The sequence below is a fragment of the Trachemys scripta genome, chromosome 1, assembly GCF_013100865.1.
Source record: "Trachemys scripta elegans isolate TJP31775 chromosome 1, CAS_Tse_1.0, whole genome shotgun sequence".
Lineage (NCBI taxonomy): Eukaryota > Metazoa > Chordata > Testudines > Emydidae > Trachemys > Trachemys scripta.
In genome coordinates, this window is record NC_048298.1 from 252,409,019 (window position 1) to 252,430,856 (window position 21,838).

The 21,838-nt window shown below is 39.5% G+C and overlaps 1 protein-coding gene across 2 annotated transcripts in view; it reads left to right on the forward strand.

The window, feature by feature from the left end:
- ABCC4 (ATP binding cassette subfamily C member 4) overlaps positions 1-21,838 on the forward strand; it is a 224,509-nt gene that overhangs the window by 161,889 nt on the left and 40,782 nt on the right. For both annotated transcript variants that reach the window (XM_034758263.1, XM_034758264.1), the window contains 6 exons: positions 1,119-1,269; positions 1,937-2,056; positions 3,753-3,863; positions 5,255-5,355; positions 6,258-6,449; positions 14,577-14,732. In XM_034758263.1, the coding sequence (XP_034614154.1) occupies positions 1,119-1,269; positions 1,937-2,056; positions 3,753-3,863; positions 5,255-5,355; positions 6,258-6,449; positions 14,577-14,732 (831 nt within the window). The remainder of the gene's footprint in view (positions 1-1,118; positions 1,270-1,936; positions 2,057-3,752; positions 3,864-5,254; positions 5,356-6,257; positions 6,450-14,576; positions 14,733-21,838) is intronic.

A 21,838-nucleotide genomic window follows, 5' to 3' on the forward strand; every position in this document is an offset into this window, starting at 1 on the left:
TAAAAATATAAGGATTGACGCTTTCCTGCCAACAAGTCTTGCTTTCTTAAGGCCAAAGGGAGTCCTACATTTCCATTGACATCTGGAGATCAAGCAGCAGTAGAATTCAGCTGGAATTTAGTTACACACAAAAGTTGATAAACCCAAAGGGATTACACATCTAGGAGCTAGTACGGAGTATGGAGAACAGTTTTCTAACAGTGTAATTTCCAAGAAGTAATAATTAACACTGTGCAGGAATTTAATATGAACCTGGAATTTCAGCTATCTGCATGTCATAAAGGCTTATGTTACCTACCATTGGGTACATATGGGAGCACTAACTGCCCTGAGGATTTCCACACCCTAGACAATTAACCTTCTCACTCTAGTATCTCCAGATTTCTATAGGTAAGCTTCAGGTTTAGCCCAGCTGTTCAGTCTCCTGTTTCTTCCTGGATTCTTAACCTGGTACACTGGTTTCTTTGGAAACCTCTCTTGGCAGTGTTCCATGTTGTTCTTCCCTGTAGAAGTTACTTTTCCTATTATCAGATTAATTACATAGGCATAGAAAGTTCAAACTTTAACATACTGTCAGGCAGTTGGATCTTCAGTTTATGCTGGGTAAGGTGGTTCAAAGAACAACACCTGAGTTTCTGTCAAAGCTCAATTCAGCCTTTCACCTGAGCTAGCAGATACATCTATATAGTTCTCTGAATGGCTGCAGAGCAATTAACTATTACATATCTTGAACTTGTCCATTTTGTAAATCAGGTACACTGTTAGTTATTTGCAGGATCACAGGAAATGGATCAATGCCATGAAAGCAAGCGTTTCATGTTGGGTCAAGTTGGTTGTAGCAGCTTCCATTAGACTCTGGCAGAACAAATCATGCAGAAAATAGAGTAAATTTTACAATTAATCTGAAATATTAAAAACATTAAATCTTATAAATGTAATGTGAAAATAATAGTGATCTAGCTATTATACGAAAGTTGTTGTTTATCCTTTTAATTGGAGTGTCATCTTTATGTCTGAATATTTAACCTTTTAATGATGTGAAATAGTTTTTGAGCTTGTTTTAAGTGGAATCCTTCTGGGTAAGGAAGTAATGTTTTCTCTTGCCTATGTTGTTGCAGACTCTCCTACAGATTTTTGGCGTGGTGGCTGTGGCTGTGGCAGTGATTCCTTGGATACTCATCCCTTTAGTTCCACTTTGTATTCTTTTCATTATTCTTCGACGGTATTTCTTAGACACAGCGAGAGATATTAAACGTCTGGAGTCCACAAGTATGTTGCTTGGATAGAGCTGATTTTAAGTCTGAGCAACAATTATATGAGATGCTAAAATTCTGCAATCAATTAATTAATCGGGAATTTTTGCTCTAGTTTTACAGATTATTTGCTTGTTGTCTTGGGTCTCAAACCAGCAAAATCCTTCAACACTTGCTTAACCCCAGGCTTAAGCCCACAATTAATGTCTTTGAAATTAAATGGACTACTCATATATTTAAAGTTATGGACATATTTAAGTGATTTGCTGGATCTTGGCCTTATTGGGCTAATTGCACATAATAATGTAGGTTTTGACCCAGTATGACCTTCATGATTATCTCTGTATTTCAAATTGACTATAGTATTAAATAGCGGAGTCTGAGTCTTGAGCATCCTGAATTTAAAAAAAAAAGTTGGGTGCATTATCTGATTAGTGAAAGAAACAAAGGAAGAAGCCATGGATGATGATAACTGTTGAAAACTTTTTTTGTGTCAATTAGATTAATCCATCTTGCCATCCAAGTGGGTGTAATTGAGTAACAGGAAAGTAGGTTTATCCTAAAAGATGTGATTCACTGGCTTGTGTCAGTAAACAGAGAAGTAGGATTAAAGATTAACATAGTGCAAAAAATTACCAACACTGCCCTTCAGCTACCATAAATTAGTCTTTTTTACTTTACAGCACGAAGTCCAGTATTCTCCCACTTGTCAACATCTCTCCAGGGACTTTGGACGATTCGTGCTTTCAAAGCAGAGCAAAGATTCCAAGAATTATTTGATGCTCACCAAGATCTTCACTCAGGTTTGTCATGAATAGACATGGACAGCTAAGTATGTAGCTCTTTCAGAGGAAAATATTTTCTCCCCTCAGATACACCTGAGCAGCATACATGCACAGCTCATGCTGATTTTAATACATCTCTCTTTAGTGCAAAATCTCCCCATTAGTAGATTTCATAATTGTTTCTTCTTTCTTTCTGGATTTGTAGAATACACTTTGGACTCTAGAATAGTTTGAGAGATTCAAGCATGCATCATAACAATATTTAAGATAAACATTTTAAAGTACACCTCTATCCTGATATAATGCTGTCCTCGAGAGCCAAAAACTCTTACCGCGGTGAAACCGCGTTATATCGAACTTGCTTTGATCCACCGGAGTGCGCAGCCCCATCCCCCCAGAGCACTGCTTTACCGTGTTATATCCGAATTCATGTTATATCGGGTCGCGTTATATCGGGGTAGAGGTGTATACCCAATAAGTATATTTAAAGTATCATTTTCCACCAAGTTCCCATATTGCATAATATTTTAAGGCAAAACAAGTTATACTTAGCAATATTTAATATTATTCAGGTGGAACACTAAGGATGTGTCTACACTAAAAAATTAAATCGCCCTATGTACAGCCACTGCAGTAATTACTGCCGTGGTGCATGTCCACACTACTCTCTTTGGGTTGGTGGTGCGTATCTCAACAGGAGCATTTCCACAACCTAAGAGGGGGAATGTGGGGAGCTGAGAATCTCTTGCTGCAAGGCATTTTCTCCAGAACTCCAAATAATTTGGGACCTTTTTCTGCACCTCCAGTTTTTTAATATATTTTGAAAATGTGGACTCCTGAACTTTACATAGTATTCAGTATCAGTCTTGCCAATGCCTTATACACAGAAGTAAAATTGCCTCCCTGTTTCTACTTACTACTGCTCTGCTTATACATCCAAGGAGCGCATAGCCCTTTGTGCCACAGCATCGCACTGATAGCTCATGTTAAATTGCTTGACCACTATGACACCTAAATCCTTTTCAGAGTCACGGTTTTCCGGAACACAGGCCCCCAGTCTATAGGTATGGCCTGCATTCCTTTTTCCAAGACATGTAACTTTGAATTTGGCTATATGGAAATACATTTTATATGAACAGGCCCAGATTACAAAGCGATACAGAATTCTACCTTATGCCTATTTGACTTCTGTTATTGGCCCTAAATTTGAATACTTTAATGTTCATTATACAGACTATGCTGCTTTCTTCTGTGATTTATATCAAGTAACCTCCACGGTCCAGTAATACTCAATTCTGTGAAGCATATTGGGATATACTTTATCTAAATGTTATATGAAAGAAAATTGCAATGGTATTTTACGTAGCGTACTAGGCATCTGATCCAAAGTCCATTGAAGTCAATTAGACTCTTTTTGTTGGCTTCAGTAGGCTGTGAATCAGGGGCTAGCATCTTTTATTTCTGTTTCGACTCCTGTTTGATATACTAGTCTCAGCTATGTTAAACAGTGTGAAAACCTGAAAGCTGGCCAGCACTAGCTAGGAAAATAGGGCATCATCATCATCAACACATGCAAACTCTCTCCAAGAGAATGATATTTTTGCAGCTTATAGAATTAGTCCATGCTGATTTTGTGTCTTATGGGAGTCAATATAGAGCTTATTTTTTCCCAATAACTTATTGTTCTTATTATGACTTTTAAAAAACTTTTTAGAGGCTTGGTTTCTGTTTTTGACTACCTCCCGATGGTTTGCTGTGAGGCTGGATGCCATCTGTGCCATCTTTGTTATAGTGGTTGCCTTTGGTTCCCTGTTTCTCGCAAACAGTAAGTACAGGTGCTAGGAATGTTAATGCTATAATTACAATTTATAGCAATACCGTATTCTTTTTCAGAGTTTACTTTCTCTAATTGTTTAAGGATTGCAATTAAGTAAAATGTTTCTTTCTAGTTCCTGGTCTGTTCCTCAGTCCAAGACATTCCTGTAAGTACTGGAGACAGTTCAGACTTCTCTGGGCTCAAGGGCTTGGCCATGAACCTAACATCCTTCCTCCAAATTATCTCCCCCGAGTGTTGCAGAAAAGCTTGCAATTCTACAATCTTGCCTTTACTGTTGAAATACTAGCTTTTAAAGCTGTCTTTGGGACAACAACATTTGTTTCCCTTCTTGTCGCGGCAGACTCGGCCAAACAGAGCAGGCTGAACATTCAGGGATGCAGCTCAAATGTCTTGGGTTCAGGGAGAGGCCAATCCCAGAAAGGGAGATTGCATTATAAAAAGCTTTATATTCATTGTCATTCTCATGCTGTTGTTTTATATGATCATCCCAAAATGTAATTATGGTAGATGTTCTAAAACTAGATAGTCTTCTAAAATACAAAGGAAGTAATTATCTTGGACATGAAATTTGGGTGCTAATTTGCTGTTCTTGGTTTCCTTTATTTTTCCTTTAAGATAATATATATAGACCTATATACATTGCATTATAGAGAAGATTTCCAGATAGGTTTCAAGTTACTAGACTTGAAGACAAATCAAAACGCTGGGGTTGATTTGTCTCTCCAATCAGTACAAGGAGTAGCTTTTGTGAAGTAAATGGAGTTATGCTGATGTAAAATGGCTATAGTGAGAGGAGAATTGGGTCCCATATTAGGACCAAATCCTGTTTAGTTTATTCACAAGAGCTGACTCATTGAGTGTAATGAGTCTGTCCATGTGAGTAGCATGAGCAGAAGTTTGCCCTTCAAAAACTTCTTGTCTGCTCTTACAGTACTTTGCACCCATTTATACCAGTACATAGTTTGTGTAAATGCTAGCAATGTGTTTTAGTAGCATTTTATGCTCACCGTGCACAGGTTTAGTAGCCTGAGCCAACTCCCTTTGAAATTAATTGAAAGATTCTCAATTGCTTAACTGAATAGCGATGACCCTAAACTTGTGCTTAAGAGATTAGTTGATTCTGGGCTTTTTTGTTGTTGTTGTTAAAGACAAGGTGCCTGGCAGTGGAGAACCAGGACCTTATTTTCAAACACGAATATAGTTTTAGAAAGCTTACAAAAGTAATGTGACTAGATAGACCTTTTCCACAGAGCTACTATTTAAACTGGTGTGACTGAGAGTCAATCTGGCTCTACCACTTCAATGGCATATTAGTTTGAAAGACAAGTAGAGTTTTGTGTAATTATATAGATGTGATTTTTCTCCTCCTCGCCCTACAGCTCTGGATGCAGGACAGGTTGGCTTGGCATTGTCCTATGCAATCACACTCATGGGAACGTTCCAGTGGGGAGTTAGGCAAAGTGCTGAAGTTGAAAATCTGGTAATATTAATTTGCTCAACTTCATATTTTTCACATCTCTTTGCTGTTAAGTGACATGAAATACATTTGAAGTGTTATCTTTGCATTAATGGAATTTTAAAGACCCTGTACCGCATTGCCAAAACTGAACTGCCTCCCATATTTGCAAGAAGAGAGAGGCAGCCCCCAAGTGTCTCAAATTTGGGGAGGGGTTAGTTCCGTTAGTTAGTCTTTTCCATTTAGAATCCCGTAAAATCTCAGTTATCAATAAATCTTGCTGTCTCTTTGATATTTGTATGTCCATGGATATGAAAAAAAAATCTGCTAGCTATCCAGCCAATACTGTAGTAACCAGTATACTGATTTGGCTCTGCTGATGAATTACAGATATTCATTCCAAGCACATAATAACCTTAGCCAGAGCTGCAAAGGACAAGCTCATTGGTGAAACCCCAGAGATGGTGGTGGCTCAATACACACAAAAATGATAAACTTATCAATGATATTACTAATAGGCTGGGTCTTCCTGTAGCTCAGATGTAAGTCTGATCTCTAGTACTACTCCCATAGATGCCCAGGAGAAAGACAACCTATCATGTAGAAAATAAGGCTCCAGTCCTGCAAAGCACTTAAGCATGTGAGTAATCCCATTGTCCTCAAATTAATACTTACATTGACTCAATTAACATGCTTTAAAATTAAGTACCTGCTTAAATGTTATGCTGGATCGGGACTTATTTTAGGAGGTAAGACTTGCATTTCTATTTAATAAAAATAGGACAGTACCATGATTCGTCCTCTCCCCCACCCCCCATATGATTGAAAGAAAATTTCTGGTGTCCTTTTGTAGCTTTTTTTATAATCAGAATGTTACCCAAAATATAAAAGAGTTTGAGTTTATTGCTTGTGTGACTTTTTTCTAGATGATCTCAGTAGAAAGAGTAATGGAATACACAGAACTTGAAAAGGAAGCTCCTTGGGAGTCCAACAAACCTCCACCAGCTGAATGGCCAAGCCAAGGAGTGATAGCCTTTGAAAATGTTAACTTCACTTACAGCTTAGATGGACCCTTGGCGTTGAGGCACTTGTCTGTTCTAATTAAATCAAAAGAAAAGGTATGCATTGCATGCTTACTTCAAATAGACACAATTTTTGTTAAGGAGGTAATACCTTATGGTCTTTTTTTTTTTTTTTCTTTTTTTTTCAACTCTATACAGTGCTATAAAATATACCAGGGTGGCCAATCTGTGGCTTGTGAGCTGCATGCATCTCTTTTATAGTTAAAATGCAGCTTGTGGAGTCCCCTATACCCCTCCATTCTCTGCCTATCAGACTGGGGTGGAACACTCAGGGCGTCTGCCCTGCAGTGGGGTGGTAGGGCTAGGGGCTTCTGCCAGAGACGACTGGTGCCTGCTGAGAGTGGGGGGCACAATTTAAAGGTTTAAACAGTTTGAGTCGCACCCCCAGGTATGCCCCCTCAGTGGCCCCTTCCTGCAGCTCCCCCATGTTAGCTCTGCAGGAAGAGGCAGCAGCAAAGGCAGTGGCTCTCCCTGCTGCTTGCCACTGCCTCTCTGAATGGCTGCAACTTCCAGCTTGCCGGCTCCAGGAACTGACCGAGTGGAGGCCAGATAACCCTAGCAAAAATCGGGGGGGGAGGCACGTGACCCCATGTGACCCCCCCCATGCATCGCCTGTGGCTTCTGCCAGCAGGAAGGGGGCCCCGAGCCCTGGCAGGCACTTCCCGCAGGGCTGAAGCCCCAAGACCCCACTCCCTGCCAGGCTGAAGCCCTGAGCTCCAGCAGGCGCGCCCCGGCTCTCGAACTTCTGAAGATTGTCGTGTGCAGCTCAAAGGGTCAGTAAGTTTGGCCACCCCTGAAATATACTATCCTTAGAAAATGAGGCCTGTATTTAAAAAAAAAAAAAAAAAAAGTAATTATAGTACTCATATTTACTAAAGGATAAAGCATGTTTACTTACTACAAGTCATGCAGTAATGTTTGGTAATATGCGTGGTTACGAGTAAATAACCTACTTAAAAACTTGGGAAACTAGGGACTTTGTGATTGCCTATTGCATAAACTCCAAGAACAAACACCACTTAGATTGTATGCTCTTCAGGGCAGGGACTTTCTCTTTGTTATATGTTTGTAAAGTGCCTATCCCAGTAGGGCTCGGGCCTTTAGGTGCTACAGAATACAAATAGTTATAATAAAACAAACGCAGACCTTGGTCCTGTGATTGGATCCATGTGGGCAGATCTGAATCCTTGTGCATGTGCAGAGGCTTGGTGACTTCAGTGGGACTCAGCCCAGGTGAATGGATCCTCTTGCACAGATCTGATTGCATGATCATGGCTTTTATTTCAAAATGCAACTAAGGTCACTAAGAGAAAACAATATGCATGCCAGACGTCGTTTACAAAGCCCAGAATTTAAAAGCAAGGAAATGAATAATTAAGGGTATGCTAAACCAGGGGTTCTCAAACTCGGGGTTGGGACTCTTCAGGGGGTCATGAGGTTTTTACATGGCGTGTCGTGAGCTATCAGCCTCCACCCCAAACCCCGCTTTGCCTCCAGCATTTATAATGGTGTTAAATATGTAAAAAAGTGTTTTTAATTTATAAGGGGGGGGTCGCACACAGAGGCTTGCTATGTGAAAGGGGTCACCAGTACAAAAGTTTGAGAACCACTGTGCTAAACTGTTAGCCACCTTATGAACGCAATACTCTTATTAACTACAAAGAAATAGGAGCATCACACTTTGCTTGAGAGCATTTTCTGTCTCTGCCACTGAGAAGACAAAGCTGCTCTAATGATTCCAACAGTTTGTATCCATTAGGGGAAAAAAGGTCAAGGATGGATTGAGTTTAACTAACTTGTGTTAGCTAACTGCATGTGATCTTTCCCCCAGCATAGATACAAGTTTAATACCTTTTCCATCAGCATTCGTCTTGAGAAGCTAAACTATTAGGAATCTAAGTATGGATGGGAAAGAGGGGAGATAAGTAGATCTGTACAAAGGGACACTGAGGATCCACTAAAGGAAACACAAAAGGGGCAGGGAGAGGTAACACAAAAGGTGGACAGTGACAATAAAAAATAAAGGAGGGTGCACACGCACACACACACATAATCCCAGGATGGGGGCGAAGGAGAGATAAGGGGGAAAAAAGTCAATTTCATAATTTTAGGATTGTGGGGATTTTACTTCAGTTCCTTTTGGCAACTTATCCAATTAACTATCAGCATTAATGAGATTGTTAGCCAAAAGAAACACAGAAATAAAAACCCTCACTCTGAAAACTTTTGACTCTTCTCCCTTTGCCCCATCATCCCAATTTTGAAACCATCTCAATTGAAAGAGTGTGATAGGGCAAGTTTCCCCCATAGACCAAATGAAATTAGAGCCCTGCAGTGTTAATTCGTGTTTTGCCACATTTCAAATGCAGATATACGTTTTTTGATTAAGAAATCTTCCCTGGGAGGTTGGCTCAGTTCTATACAATCGTTGCCCTGGCTTAATTTGTAACACACACTTCCATTCAGCCCCAACCACCATGCCATTCCTCAAGTGAATCATTTTAATAACAAGCATGTTACAAGAATTCAGCCCTTCTATCCTGTTCAAAGATAATTTCATGGAGAAAGGTAAGTGGGAGTTGAGGGCAAGGAGTTTACAAAGTGTAGTAAAAAAGCTGTTTATCTTCTCTGTACTTTTCTTGCCTTTGGGGCAGCTCTGTAGCAGTTATAATAAGCCACTCTAGTGTAATAGTGAATAAGAAGATTTAAATTTCATGGCAAGAAACAGAAATAAAATAAAAGAACAGAAATAAGAGAGGTACCCAGACAGTGGCTAAACACTCGTTGCTTTTTTGATCTGAGTGATTGTGCTGTGGGTTTGTCATCCTAAAGTAAGTTTGCCCAGTTTGAAACTCTTGCAGCTCTGGAGAGAGATTGGTTTCCTTTTTAGAAGCTACTGTTTTTGATAATGTATCACATGGTATGACAGTAGGCCATCACCACTGTAATGTGTAAAATAATAGGTTTCCAGGTATCTGCCCCGTTCCCTGGATTTTAGTAAAAGGGAAACATTTCTTGAAAACCTAGAAGTTGCTAACATTTCAGGCCTTGTCTATGCTACAGGAGTTACTGTGGTACAGCTATGGCACCAAAGCTATGCTACTGCAATCCCATAGTGTAGACGCAGATGACAGTGATGGAAGGGTTTTTTCCGTCACTGTAGGAATGCCATCTCCCTGAGCGATGGTTGCTAGGTCAATGAAAGCATTCTTTTATCAACATCAATCTGGCTGCCTCTACAGTGGGGGTTGGGTTAACATAGCTACGATGCACAGGATTTTTCAGTCTACCTGGCTTAAGGTTTAAATATAGAATAGGCCAAAGTATTTTCTCACTGTCCTCTAAGGCCTCAAACAACACTTAGCAACTAATGTAGATGAAGACTATGTCTACACTATGGAAGCTTCTTGGCGCAGCTAGTCCTGGAACCCACCAGAGGAGAGGCAATTCTTGATTTAGTCCTAAGTGGAGCACAGGATCTGGTCCAAGAGGTGAATATAGCTGAACCGATTAATAATACTGACCATAACATAATAAAATTTAACATCCCTGTTGTGGGGAAAACACCAAAGCACTCCACCATTGTAGCATTTAATTTCAGAAAGGGGAACTAGACAAAAGTGAGGAAGTTAGTTAAACAAAAATTAAAAGGTACAGTGCCAAAAGTGAAATCCCTGCAAGATCCTTCAGCAGGAGTGGGGCTGAAGCCCCGAGCCTGGGCAGATGCCTACCATGGGGCTGAAGCCCTGGCAAGTTCCCTGAGTCCTGGCAGGCAAGCCCCACCACCCTGCTGTGGGGCTGATGCCCCGAACCTTGACAGTTGCACCTAGCTTTTGAATTTTTGAAGATTATCATATGCATCTGAGTGTCAGTAACTTTGGCCATCCCCTCATAGAGGATAAACCCATCAGTGGCTGTTATCCAAGATGGTCCGGGACACAACCTCATGCTCTGGATGTCCCTAAGTCTCTGACTCCCAGAAGCTGGGACTGGATGATAAGGAATGGATGCCCTGTTCTGTTAATTGCTCTGAAGTACCTGGCATTGGCCACTTTCAGAAGACAGGATACTGGGCTCGATGGATCATTGGTCTGACCCAGTATGGCCGTTCTTAAGTTTTTATGTTTTTATGGTATAAGTTTTAAAAGTAGACCAGGCCAAAAATAGTGGTGGATTTTAAACACAACACAGCTGTCTTTGTCAAAGCTAGATGGTAAGTAGTGTTTAAAAACACATTAACACATGTCGGTTCATACATTTGCTAAACATAAATTATTTTCTTTGTCTGGATGACCTAAATCTGAGTTGTGTTTAGTAATCAGGGACCCAATCCTGCTGATATACCCTTTTGTGTATGGAGGTAGCCATTGGCTTCAGTAGGGCTGCACAAGGGCCTGCCTGCCTGGTTTCAGCTTTGCAGGACAGATTTGATTAAGATCTGTATATGGAAAAATACTGTGCCTTTTGAATAACATGATTTATAACAGGGAATAAAATCCTGTTTACTGAGAGCCAGTTCAAATTCATGCTGATTTTAGCAGCGTGTAGTCAATTTAGAGAAATCCATTTGTATTTTTGGTCAAACACTGAAAAATGCAATGCTTTCATTTGATGCCTGCCTGAAAGAGAGATATTGACAATATACAAGCAGCTTCATTTTCATTTTAAGAGTTACTTTATTTTTGATAATGTTTTTCTTCATGTTGTTAATACAGTAGTGTATATCAATAAGGTTTTCAAAAGAAATGCTTTTGAACTCTTTCTTTTTAAAACACTTTATGTGTGTTCTCCATATAGCTTTTTCTTTCTGATTTATCTTTTTGAAGGAAGAGGAGCTTTAGTAGAGTTTCTTCAGAAATATTTCTCATTATTTCAATTATTTTTTTCCTTTTACTTTTATACCATTCCTTTAAACAGGTTTGCTAAAACTAAGCTGTATTTTAGGTAACAGTAAAATAATTATTAGCACTGACGTAGTACACCTCTACCCCGATATAACGCTGTCCAAAAAATCTTACCGCGATATAGGTGAAACTTGCTTTGATCCACCGGAGTGCGCAGCCCCGCCCCTCCGGAGCAGTGCTTTACCGCATTATATCCAAATTCGTGTTATATCGGGGTAGAGGTGTACTTAGTGATTGTACACACCTACGTGAATCAGTTATTCAGTAAAATCGTAGAATTGGAAAAGTTAGAGGTAGAAAAGACCTTTTAGATTATCCAGTCCGTCTTCCAAGTTGCTTCTTCCAATATATTTTCTTGTGCTTAGTCTAGGGTGTTTCTTTTTTAAATGCAGGTTCTGCCACTTTGCTTGGGAGCCTATTCCATATCTTAATTTCTCTGTTACAAATTTTTTCCTGATATTCACCTTAAGTTTTCCTTTCCTTAATATCATTTCAGTATCTCTGTGTATCACGCTACATAATTGCCCAATTTTGTTTGGTGTTTGTACTTTTCAAATATTCTTCTGTTGTCATGTGCCTTCTTAATCACTTAGCCATGCTATAGTGTACATCAGTGGTTCTCAACCTTTTCAGACTACTGTACCCCTTTTACAAGTCTGATTTGTCTTGGGTGTACCCCAAGTTTCACCTCACTTAAAAACGACTTGCTTACAAAATCAGACATAAAAATACAAAAGTGTCACAGCACACTATTACTGAAAAATTGCTTACGTTCTCATTTTTACCATATAATTATAAAATAAATCAATTGGGATACAAATATTATAATTACATTTCAGTGTATCCTGTATATAGAGCAGTATAAACAAGCTATTATCTGTATGAAATTTTAGTTTGTACTGACTTCGCTAGTGCTTTTTATGTAGCCTGTTGGAAAACTAGGCAGATATCTAGATGAGTTGATTTACCCCCTGGAAGACATCTCCTTACCCCTGGTTGAGAACCACTGCTGTGCATATTTAACTCTTTTGTCTTCCCTCATAAATCAGTATCTCCAGTCCATGGTAATTTTTCTTGCTCCTCTCTGAAATCCCTCCAGTGTTTGCCAATATTTCTCTGGAAATGTGGTGCCTAGAACTGAATGTAATATATACCTAGAACCTCAGAGTTGCGAACACTTTGAGAAGTGAGGTTGTTTGTAACTCTGACTTGTTCGTAACTCTGAAGCAAATGTTATGGTTGTTCTTTCAAAAGTTTACAACTGAACATTGACTTAATATAGCTTTGAAACTTTACTATGCAGAAAAAAATGGTGCTTTTAAACATCTTAATTTAAATGAAACAAGCACAGAAACAGTTTCCTTGCTTTGTCAAATCTTTTTTTTTAAACTTTCCCTTTTTATTTTTTAAGTAGTTTTAAGTAATTTAGTTTAGCACAGTGCTGTACTGTATTTGCGTGGGTTTTTTTTTTTTTTTTTTGGTCTCTGCTGCCTGATTGTGTACTTCTGATTCCAATTGAGGTTTGTGTTGACTGGTCAGTTTGTAACTCTGGTGTTCATAACGCTGAGGTTCTACTGTAACAGGTTCTGCCAGAGCAGATCTATAGAGAGAGTTATCCCAAGCTGCACTCTGTGAGACAGTTGATAGGGTGTACATTCCATTTTTCTAAGTAATCCTTACCTGCTTCTTGATGAAGACAGGCTTTTGCAAAAAGAAGTTCACTATCTGAGTCATATTTAGTCAGCATTAATTTTGCCCCTTTCTTCATTTATTAATAGACATACAATCTCCCTAAGTGTGTCTTTTTTCATTTGATATATTTGTAAAAAATTTTTTAATTCCATACCATTAGGCTTCTTAGCATTTCCTTATTTTACATTTTCCCTGCATTTTCTGTGAATGTATTAGTTGGGTTGCTCGTCCATTTTTGTTGTTGTTACCAGTATGGTTTTTTAATCCTCTGTTCTTTGAGCAGCTCCTTGTGAAGCCATATTGGCGGATTTGCTTTTTGTGAATTCCTCTTTTCTTAGAGGATTTTTAGACTGTGTTGTGCATTATAGTATATTCTAGGATTGGTTGGCCTCCTTCCACTTATTGTGCTTAACTAGATTTCTTAATTCCCTCAAATGTCTTCTTCGAGATCCTTGCTTATGAGATATGTGGCTCTGGTATTCAGAGCTTTGAGAAAAGCAGCATCTCTGTCCCCTGCAAGGATCTGAACTTTCAAAGCTAGGCTATAAATGGAATCCACTGCCCCAGCCAATATTAGTTTCTTCTTTACTGCAGCTCCTTATGGCAAACATTAGGACCATCTCTCCATGCCCTTTGCTCAGATACTTTTTGTAGCCCTATTGTTGACTCTATTATGGCTCCTCATTGAGTTTGATCAGGGGTAAGCAACCTATGGCACGTGTGCCAAAGGCAGCACGCGGGCTGATTTTCAGTGGCACTCACACTGCCTGGTCCTGGCCACCGGTCCGGGGGGCTCTGCATTTTAATTTAATTTTAAATGAAGCTTCTTAAACATTTTAAAAACCTTATTTACTTTACATACAACAATAGTTTAGTTCTATATTATAGACTTATAGAAAGAGACCTTCTAAAAACATTAAAATGTATTACTGGCATGCGAAACCTTAAATTAGAGTGAATAAATGAAGACTCGGCACACCACTTCTAAAAGGTTGCCGACCTCTGAATTAGATACTATTCAACTTGAGTAAGGTCATCAGAATCTGACTCAAAATTGTCTCAAGTGTTGTTAGTAATGCTTGTTTAATACTATTAATGGTGGAGCTCAAAGTGCTTTACAAAGAAGTGTTAGTGTCATTGTTCCCTTTTTGCAGATGGAGAAATTGAGGCACAGGGAGGTGACGTGACTAGTGCAAGGTCACCCAACAGGCTAATGGCAGAGCTGAAAATGAAACGCAGGACTCCTAAGTACCAGTCCGGTGCTCTATCCACTTGGCCACATTGCCTCTCATTTAGGCATTCAGCAGCTCATATTAAGGGAGGCCTTTTGTTAAGAAAACATTCATTTCACCTTTAAATGAGATGATTTAGAAAATTCTTGAAGCTTCAAATCCCATCCGACTCCAGGGTGTTAGAATTTACCTTTTAAAAAACAACAACCATTTTTAAGGAATTTACCTGTTGCCTTGCCTTTTAATAAATCTCAGTTTACATTAATGGAAGAGTATTACAAATACTATGTTGGAAGCTACTAGGGTTAATCATACTGGCTTGGTTGGTTTTGCAGGTTGGAATTGTGGGAAGAACAGGAGCTGGAAAGAGCTCTTTGATAGCAGCCCTCTTTCGGTTGGCTGAACCCAAAGGACGAATTTGGATTGATAAGTACTTAACATCAGAACTGGGACTTCATGACTTGCGGAAGAAAATTTCAATCATACCTCAGGTATGAAGCTGACTTTGTCCTCCACATGCATTTTCATTTTAGGGCTGTAACATTTCAAAGAACTCTGTCAAGATCATTTTTATAATCATTTTTTCCTTTCCCCCTCTCTGTTGTTTGCAGTACTCCTAGATCCCTGAATTTCATCCTTGTCCATTTTGTAAATATAAATTTCCCTGTTCTCCCACTGTAACCTTAGAATGGAGCTGAAATAATCACGGCTTTTTTAATAACTTCATTATCTATGGATTTCTGTCACGTCAACCAATTATTTTGTGTGTGCATAAGTGATATCAATATCAGCACAATTCTAGAAACAGTTTGAATTAAGTTTGCTGGCTAACTACCGCTGAAGAGCCAACACAGAGCATAAAATACATTTGCTAGAACCTAAAAATACGAGTGGCTATTGTTTTCCATAATATCTCTGCAAAGGATTACTAAATTGAAAACAAGAGTCTATGTATTTAGTATCCAAATGATTCAGTCTGAAAATATGGCAAAATGTTTTGATCATTTAAATCAGTCCATTCTTGTGGACTAATTCTTCAACAACTGCTAAGAGACAATAACTGAGATTGTGCTTCTCTGTAAACTGATGTATTTGAAAGAATTTGAATAAGATCACATTCTTTCCTACAGACTGCCTCTTCCATAACATATAGGATCCAGCCCTTTGGGTCTGACTCTTTCCTCTTCTCTGTCCTCTTCGTGCTGCTCTGACAGGAGTGTAGGAGAGTGCAAGCAGTAGGCCACCTTCCCCACCAGGAGAAAGATGCAGACAGGGCATGGCAGGAGTGTGTTGCACTCCAGCAACATCCAACTGGCATATGATCCCTTGGGGGCTGTTGCCAGCTGTGCAACCTGCACCAGGGCAGGAGCTGGGCAGAGAATCACAGATCTGCAACGGGTTCCCTGATCTCTCACCCCTCAACTGGACTACATGGAAAGTGGTACAGCAGAGAATGTGTGTGTGTAGGGTTTTATTATTGTTCTCTTTTTTTAAAATAAAAAAAGCAAAGAAAGAAACCCTGCTGTCCTCTCCCACACACATACATGCTCCTGAAATCCAGATTTGTTTGTCAGTATGTGATTTTTGGTTTTTCATGTATTTGAATTATTTTCTGAGTGAAAATTAAACACACTTTTTTTTTTTTTTTTTTTTTTTTGCATTGGTGCTTTAGGCACCTGATTGACATGAATGTTTGTAATGTTTTCTTATTTTACAGGCTATGTCCATATCATCATATTATTTGGGTGTAAGCACAAAAATTAATAATAAACAATATCAATGGCCAAACAAGACTTCACAACTAAACATCTGTTTCCCCCTCAGCTCCTCTCTCCAGCAACAGAGTCTTTCTAATTTCTAAATGACTTTCCTCCTTCCTCCAGAACTGACCATACATTTCCTACCAGCTAAAATGCCAGTCTGAAGAGGTGCTATTTCAGGGATAGGCAACCTATGGCACGCATGCCAAAGGCGGCATGCGAGCTAATTTTCAGTGGCACTCACACTGCCTGGGTCCTGGCCATCGGTCCGGAGGGCTCTGCATTTTAATTTAATTCTAAATGAAGCTTCTTAAATATTTTAAAAACCTTATTTACTTTACATACAACAATAGTTTAGTTCTATATTATAGACTTATAGAAAGAGACCTTCTAAAAACATTGAAATGTATTACTGACACGCGAAACCTTAAATTAGAGTGAATAAATGAAGACTTGGTACACCACTTCTGAAAGGTTGCTGACCCCTGTGCTATTTGCACTGCATCTTAAATATTACCATATTCTGGCTTTGGACTACTGAAGGGATCAAACTCCAGAGCTGAAAACCTTCTCCCAAAAATGTCTTGCCTCTTCTCCTCAAAAAGATGAGTCTTGTTGCTGACCTCTAGAGCATTCTGCATGTGGTATTGATTGGAAGTTTTCTTTTGAACCTCATCCGCAAAAGAGGTATAAAAAAGGGGAGTAATGGAAGAGATCACAAACTGGATGATGGACAGTAGCAGCAGAACCAATTGTAGCCCAACAACAGCCGTTCTTACTGTAAATCACAAAGGAGAAACAAGCCCAAGCAGTGATCCACTAGCTATGTTCCCTATGTTCAGTAATTGAAGGACACCAGTTAAGCAGCCAGTGAGTACCAACCCTCCTCTGTCCAAGATTGGACTGGATGATGACCCTGATGCCTACCTCTGAGTAGTGACCAATGTTGTTCAGTGAGGGCAGTTGTTCTAGGCCTTCAATTTATTAACAGAAGAGGCACAAGCCATGTGTTAGGTCCTGGCTGAGGATGATGCTACCAGCTACAAAGCCATAAAGCTGCCATCCTAGACCTGATGAGGGGCATTGGAAGAAAAGTACTTGTGGTGGTTCTGGAAGTAGCCCTTTTCCTCATCAGAGCAGCCACACACCTTTACCCTACAGCTGACTGAAAGAGCAAGCTGGACATTGTTGCAGCAGAAGAATTTTGTATGACCCACATGCCTTTGGATAGCTGGGCCTATGCAGGTCACCAGATTCCATGGGGACTCTGACCTATCCTCTGGCCATAATTCCCCTTTGAGGGGGGAACATGGCTCTAGCAGCCATGACTATAGGGTGCTCCCTCTGCAGTGCCCTATTCCTTTCATGAACACATGACCTAGGAGGCATGTGCTTTGCAGGTAGCTCATCCTATTTGTTTGGGTGACGGGAGGAAACACTTGGTTAGACACCAGTGGGATTTGTTTGGTAAGTAGCATTTTAACTGTTAATTTCCAGCTTCCATTCTGTTTTGTTTAATAATGTTGGATCCAGAAGCCTTTTACCATATTGGTGTCTGAATGTTTGTGGGTCCATCAGCAGGGTGAAGAAATCAAGGTAGCACTCACTTAATGTACTGTTTTGTATGTTTATATTCTATTATCTCTCTTTTTAAAAATAACTGTGAATGTAATAAGAAGGTTAACAAGCAATGGCTCTTTAATGCCTCTCTTCGTCACCTGGCTTTCTTTTTTCTTTCTTGAGAATAGAAGCCAAACAAAAAGAGGTAGGTATGCTGTTACTAGCAAAGAAATACAATTGGATTGCAGCCTAATGTGGGCCGTCTTTTGTTTCTGCATACTGGAGGCTTCATTAATGCACAGTGGTGCTACTCAGTGGAGTTAGTGACCTTTTTCTATTTAAAAAGGACTTTACATAGACTTAAATTCTTTCTCTTTTGTTTGTGCACAATGTTCTTTTCTCCTGAAAATGGATGATGATCAGTTCATTCAAAGGCTACAGGGTTTTGAGAACTTTAACTACAAATATTTCAGGTGATTTCCACATTTGGACATCTGATCCCAGATGAACAAAATATAACTTTAGAGATGGAAAACTGCTGATCAAATGCTGTCTCCACACCTTGAGCACTCATAATTAATTGTATATGTTATTCATGCAGAAGTTTTCTGACCTGACCATAAAATTATTTTAATAAAGTAAAATGTTATTATTTTTATCTTGCTAGTTATATAGAAGGTTTTTGTCATAGTCCTCAGGGGTTTTAAGTGTCTGAAGATTAGCAGGTAGGGTTTCTCTTCCAGATAAAGAGAGGTTTGTTTTCTACTAAGTATATGCAAAGGTCTAAGACCAAGGAATGACTTTAATCATTTTGAAGGGTGGGGGAATAATTATATTATAATAAACATTTTGTACTATATTACTAATATTTGTATAAGTAATAAAAATAGCTATATAACATGGAGCAACAGTTTGTAGCTGCAATCCTCAGCATTCTCTGGGAAAACTATGTAGTCTAGCTGTAGGCGTTCAGTAAAATATATCGTGTAGCATGCTAACTGAGTCACTCTCCAGAGAGTGGTGAGAAACAAGACTGAAGTTTTCTTAAATGTGAATTTAAATATCTACCCACAGAAATAAAAATGTGCTTAGGTTTCTAATTGTTTGCTTGGATGGACCTGTTTGAAGGTTGTGTCTGTCTGTAAATATTATCTGTTACCCTGACTGAAGCATTTTTACAACAATTATTTACAGGTTTGGCTTATTAACTTCCTCCCATAAAGCAGGCTATTTTAAATACTAGTCTGTGTCAGAAATGATAATTAAAAATTATCCTTATCTGCTGTTGCAATACATGTTTGCTTTTAGGATGACATAATAGTTATGAACATTTTATAAATTCAATTTCTTATTTTGCCAACCTATAAAAATAGATTGAATGGAAAATTATCTTAATAATACCTTCAAAACATCTCAAATAACTTATTAAAATGTGTATTGTTAAACAAATTACTTGCAGTGTTGTTTTTTTAAAGAAAAATGTTTCCTCAACCATTGTATTAAACCCCTTTGCTAATTCAACAGATTTTTATTTAAGTTTCCTGATGCAACAAATACTTTCAAGTACATGGCACATTACAAGAAAATAAAAAGAAAACAAACACATTATCTTACTACATTTTTGTACCACATTCTGCCATCATCAATACCTTCATAATAATACTCCAGGAATGGTTTAAAAATTAACACATCATCATAAAAGGTTTAGGTCCAAATTCTATCCAGATTTTCTTCATCCTCATGCAGGTCCATGGACACCAGTAGAGTTACATGGGGTCTTCATCAGGGCAGGATTTAACCTTTAAGATGTGTGATGTCTTTAAAAAAATCATATCATATAAACAAATGTTTACTCTTTTTTTAAAAAAAATTGTAGATTTAAGAAACTCTGGTAACAAATCAGATATTTCACAGTCCTCAACAGCATGATGATTTTTTTTTTTTTGGCTTGGATTACCTTGTGTATGACACCAAGAATTACTGACATCCTAACATTTCCTCCAGTCCATGATTCTCAGATTGTGCCTTCTCTGCTTGAATATCATTCAGGGCTGTTAGTAGAGAATTCTGGGGTAAAATCATGTCCCTCTTGCTTTTGTTGACTTGAAGATCAGTTTGTGGCATTGGGCTAAAGCTCAGTGGTTCAGAGCTCTCCCACTTTTGTTGCCTTAACCTTTTGATTTCCTTTGGGGCCTTTGGATAGGAACAAACTTATTTCCTGGTCTTTTCATTCTCTCACACTTCTTCCCTTCAGAGCATGGAGGTCTTTGCCCTCTGGGTCTTCCAGTGTAGTGCCTCCCTGACAGGTCCCTCTACCTCTCCTCTTCATGGCAGAACTGCCCAGAAGGCACCAACCAGAGACCAAGCAGTGTTCATCTAACAAGGCAGTTCTATTTAGCAGCTCAGGAGAGCTTGACCATGCCTGTCCACAGTTTGTGGACCCTTGCTCTGCCAAGGGGAGAGGCTCTGAGTTGGACTAGTTTGAGAGGGTCTGCCTCCCATCAAGCCACAATATATTCCACAGTGAGAGAGAGAATACAGAAAGGAAGGAATAATCTGATCAGCTCACAGGAGGAGGAGTCCAGGCACCCCACCCCTGCTCCAGGAGTCCAACCCAGATGAGTCCTGCCACAAGTCTTTAAATAGGACACTTCTCGTTAGGCAAGGGGCAGGCATCCTTTCCAGCTTCCCTTCCTCTCAAGATGAGGCCAGGGAATTTTAGAGGGATACCCTAGGCATTTCTTCTCTTGGATGAGGATCCAGAGGGTGACAACTTCTTTGCAAAGGCTGTCTCTATCCCAAGAAGCATGAAAGAGCACACCTATCCCACCAGTGACTTAACAGTGATTTTACACACCCACACAGAGGCTAAAAAAGGAAGAATGAAAAGCTAGCAGGTATGGGACCCCCTCACCAGATTCCAGTTCCAGCTCATTAACTGGTATGGGGTGCTAGAACATGACAATCAAAACAAGATGGGAGGGGATGGTGTGAATCCCATTTGCTCACTAACTCCATAGGCAGAAAAGTGGGGTGGCCACAACTGAAATCCAAGAGCAGAAAACCCCAAAGTTGATCAGTCCTCAGACTGCAGATCAGAGGCTGCCTTTTCCCTATGTAATGAAGGAAGGAATACGAACCCTTTTACATGGGCAAAATGTTTTAGAAAACAAAGCTACAACATTTTAGTAAATTCAGGAACCAAGGATGTCATCACATTCCTGCCTGAGGTCTGTGAAGTGGTAGCAGCCCTAACCCAGGGTATGTTTAGTCCCTCCATAGAATGGACTAACTGGCTGTCTTCACCGGGGGCATTAGGATGGCAGCAGCAGGTCTGAGGGGATTCCTACTGCCCCAGCTGGGAGAATAGGCCATAATCCTCCTCCTCCTTCTCCCTCTTTGATTCCCTTCACCGGCTCATTGTATTTCACTGTATCAAGTTCAAGCTTCTTAACCTCCCCTCAAGACTCTTTACAACTCTTCCCTCCTTAGTCATTTGCTCATTCTTGTCACCCCCATACCCTGTGCTCTGCCAATTATGTTGTCCTTTAATGCCCATTTGTCTGCTTCTCCTACAAATATCTCCAGACTTTCTTCCACATTGTCCAAAATATAGAATTCCCTCCCTGAACTAATCTATACTTCTGCTCCTTTTCTGCTCTGACACCTACAAGAAATCAGTCAGTCATGGCTAGATTAAAAAGAAAATTCAGATGATTTGGAACCATCAACTTGGGCATGTATCTAGCCTGTGTAAGTGTGTGTTGTTTTCTTTGCCACTCTTGTCTTGCCATCCTGTTCTCTCCTTCGGTTTGTCACATTCAATGTGTTAAGTCTTGTTTGAAATTAGAGTGTAAACTCTAAGGGGCAGTGATTATGCCTTGCCGTGTGTTTGCCTAGAGGTGCCCCAGTTCTCTCTTGGTGCTACTGAAGTACAAGTATTAGTATTAACCATCATTAACAGATACATGTGTAGACGTAAATGTTGCAGAAAAGTTGTGAAATCTATTTATCTTTCAGATGCTTTAATGTTAAACTTGGAGGGTTTCTCCAGACTGAAATAAAACAAAAATCCCAACACCTTGTATTCTACCTCTTGAGCCAATTGAGTCTTCTCCTCTGTCTGTGCCTTATATAGGTAGGGAGCAGAGTTTCAAAAGCACCCAAGTATCCTAGGAATGTAAGTGTGTTGAGTTGATCTTCTTGTTGTTGCTTGTTTCCGCTAACAGTGTCGATGGATTTAATTGCCTCGCTTGTAAATATACTATAAAGTGTTG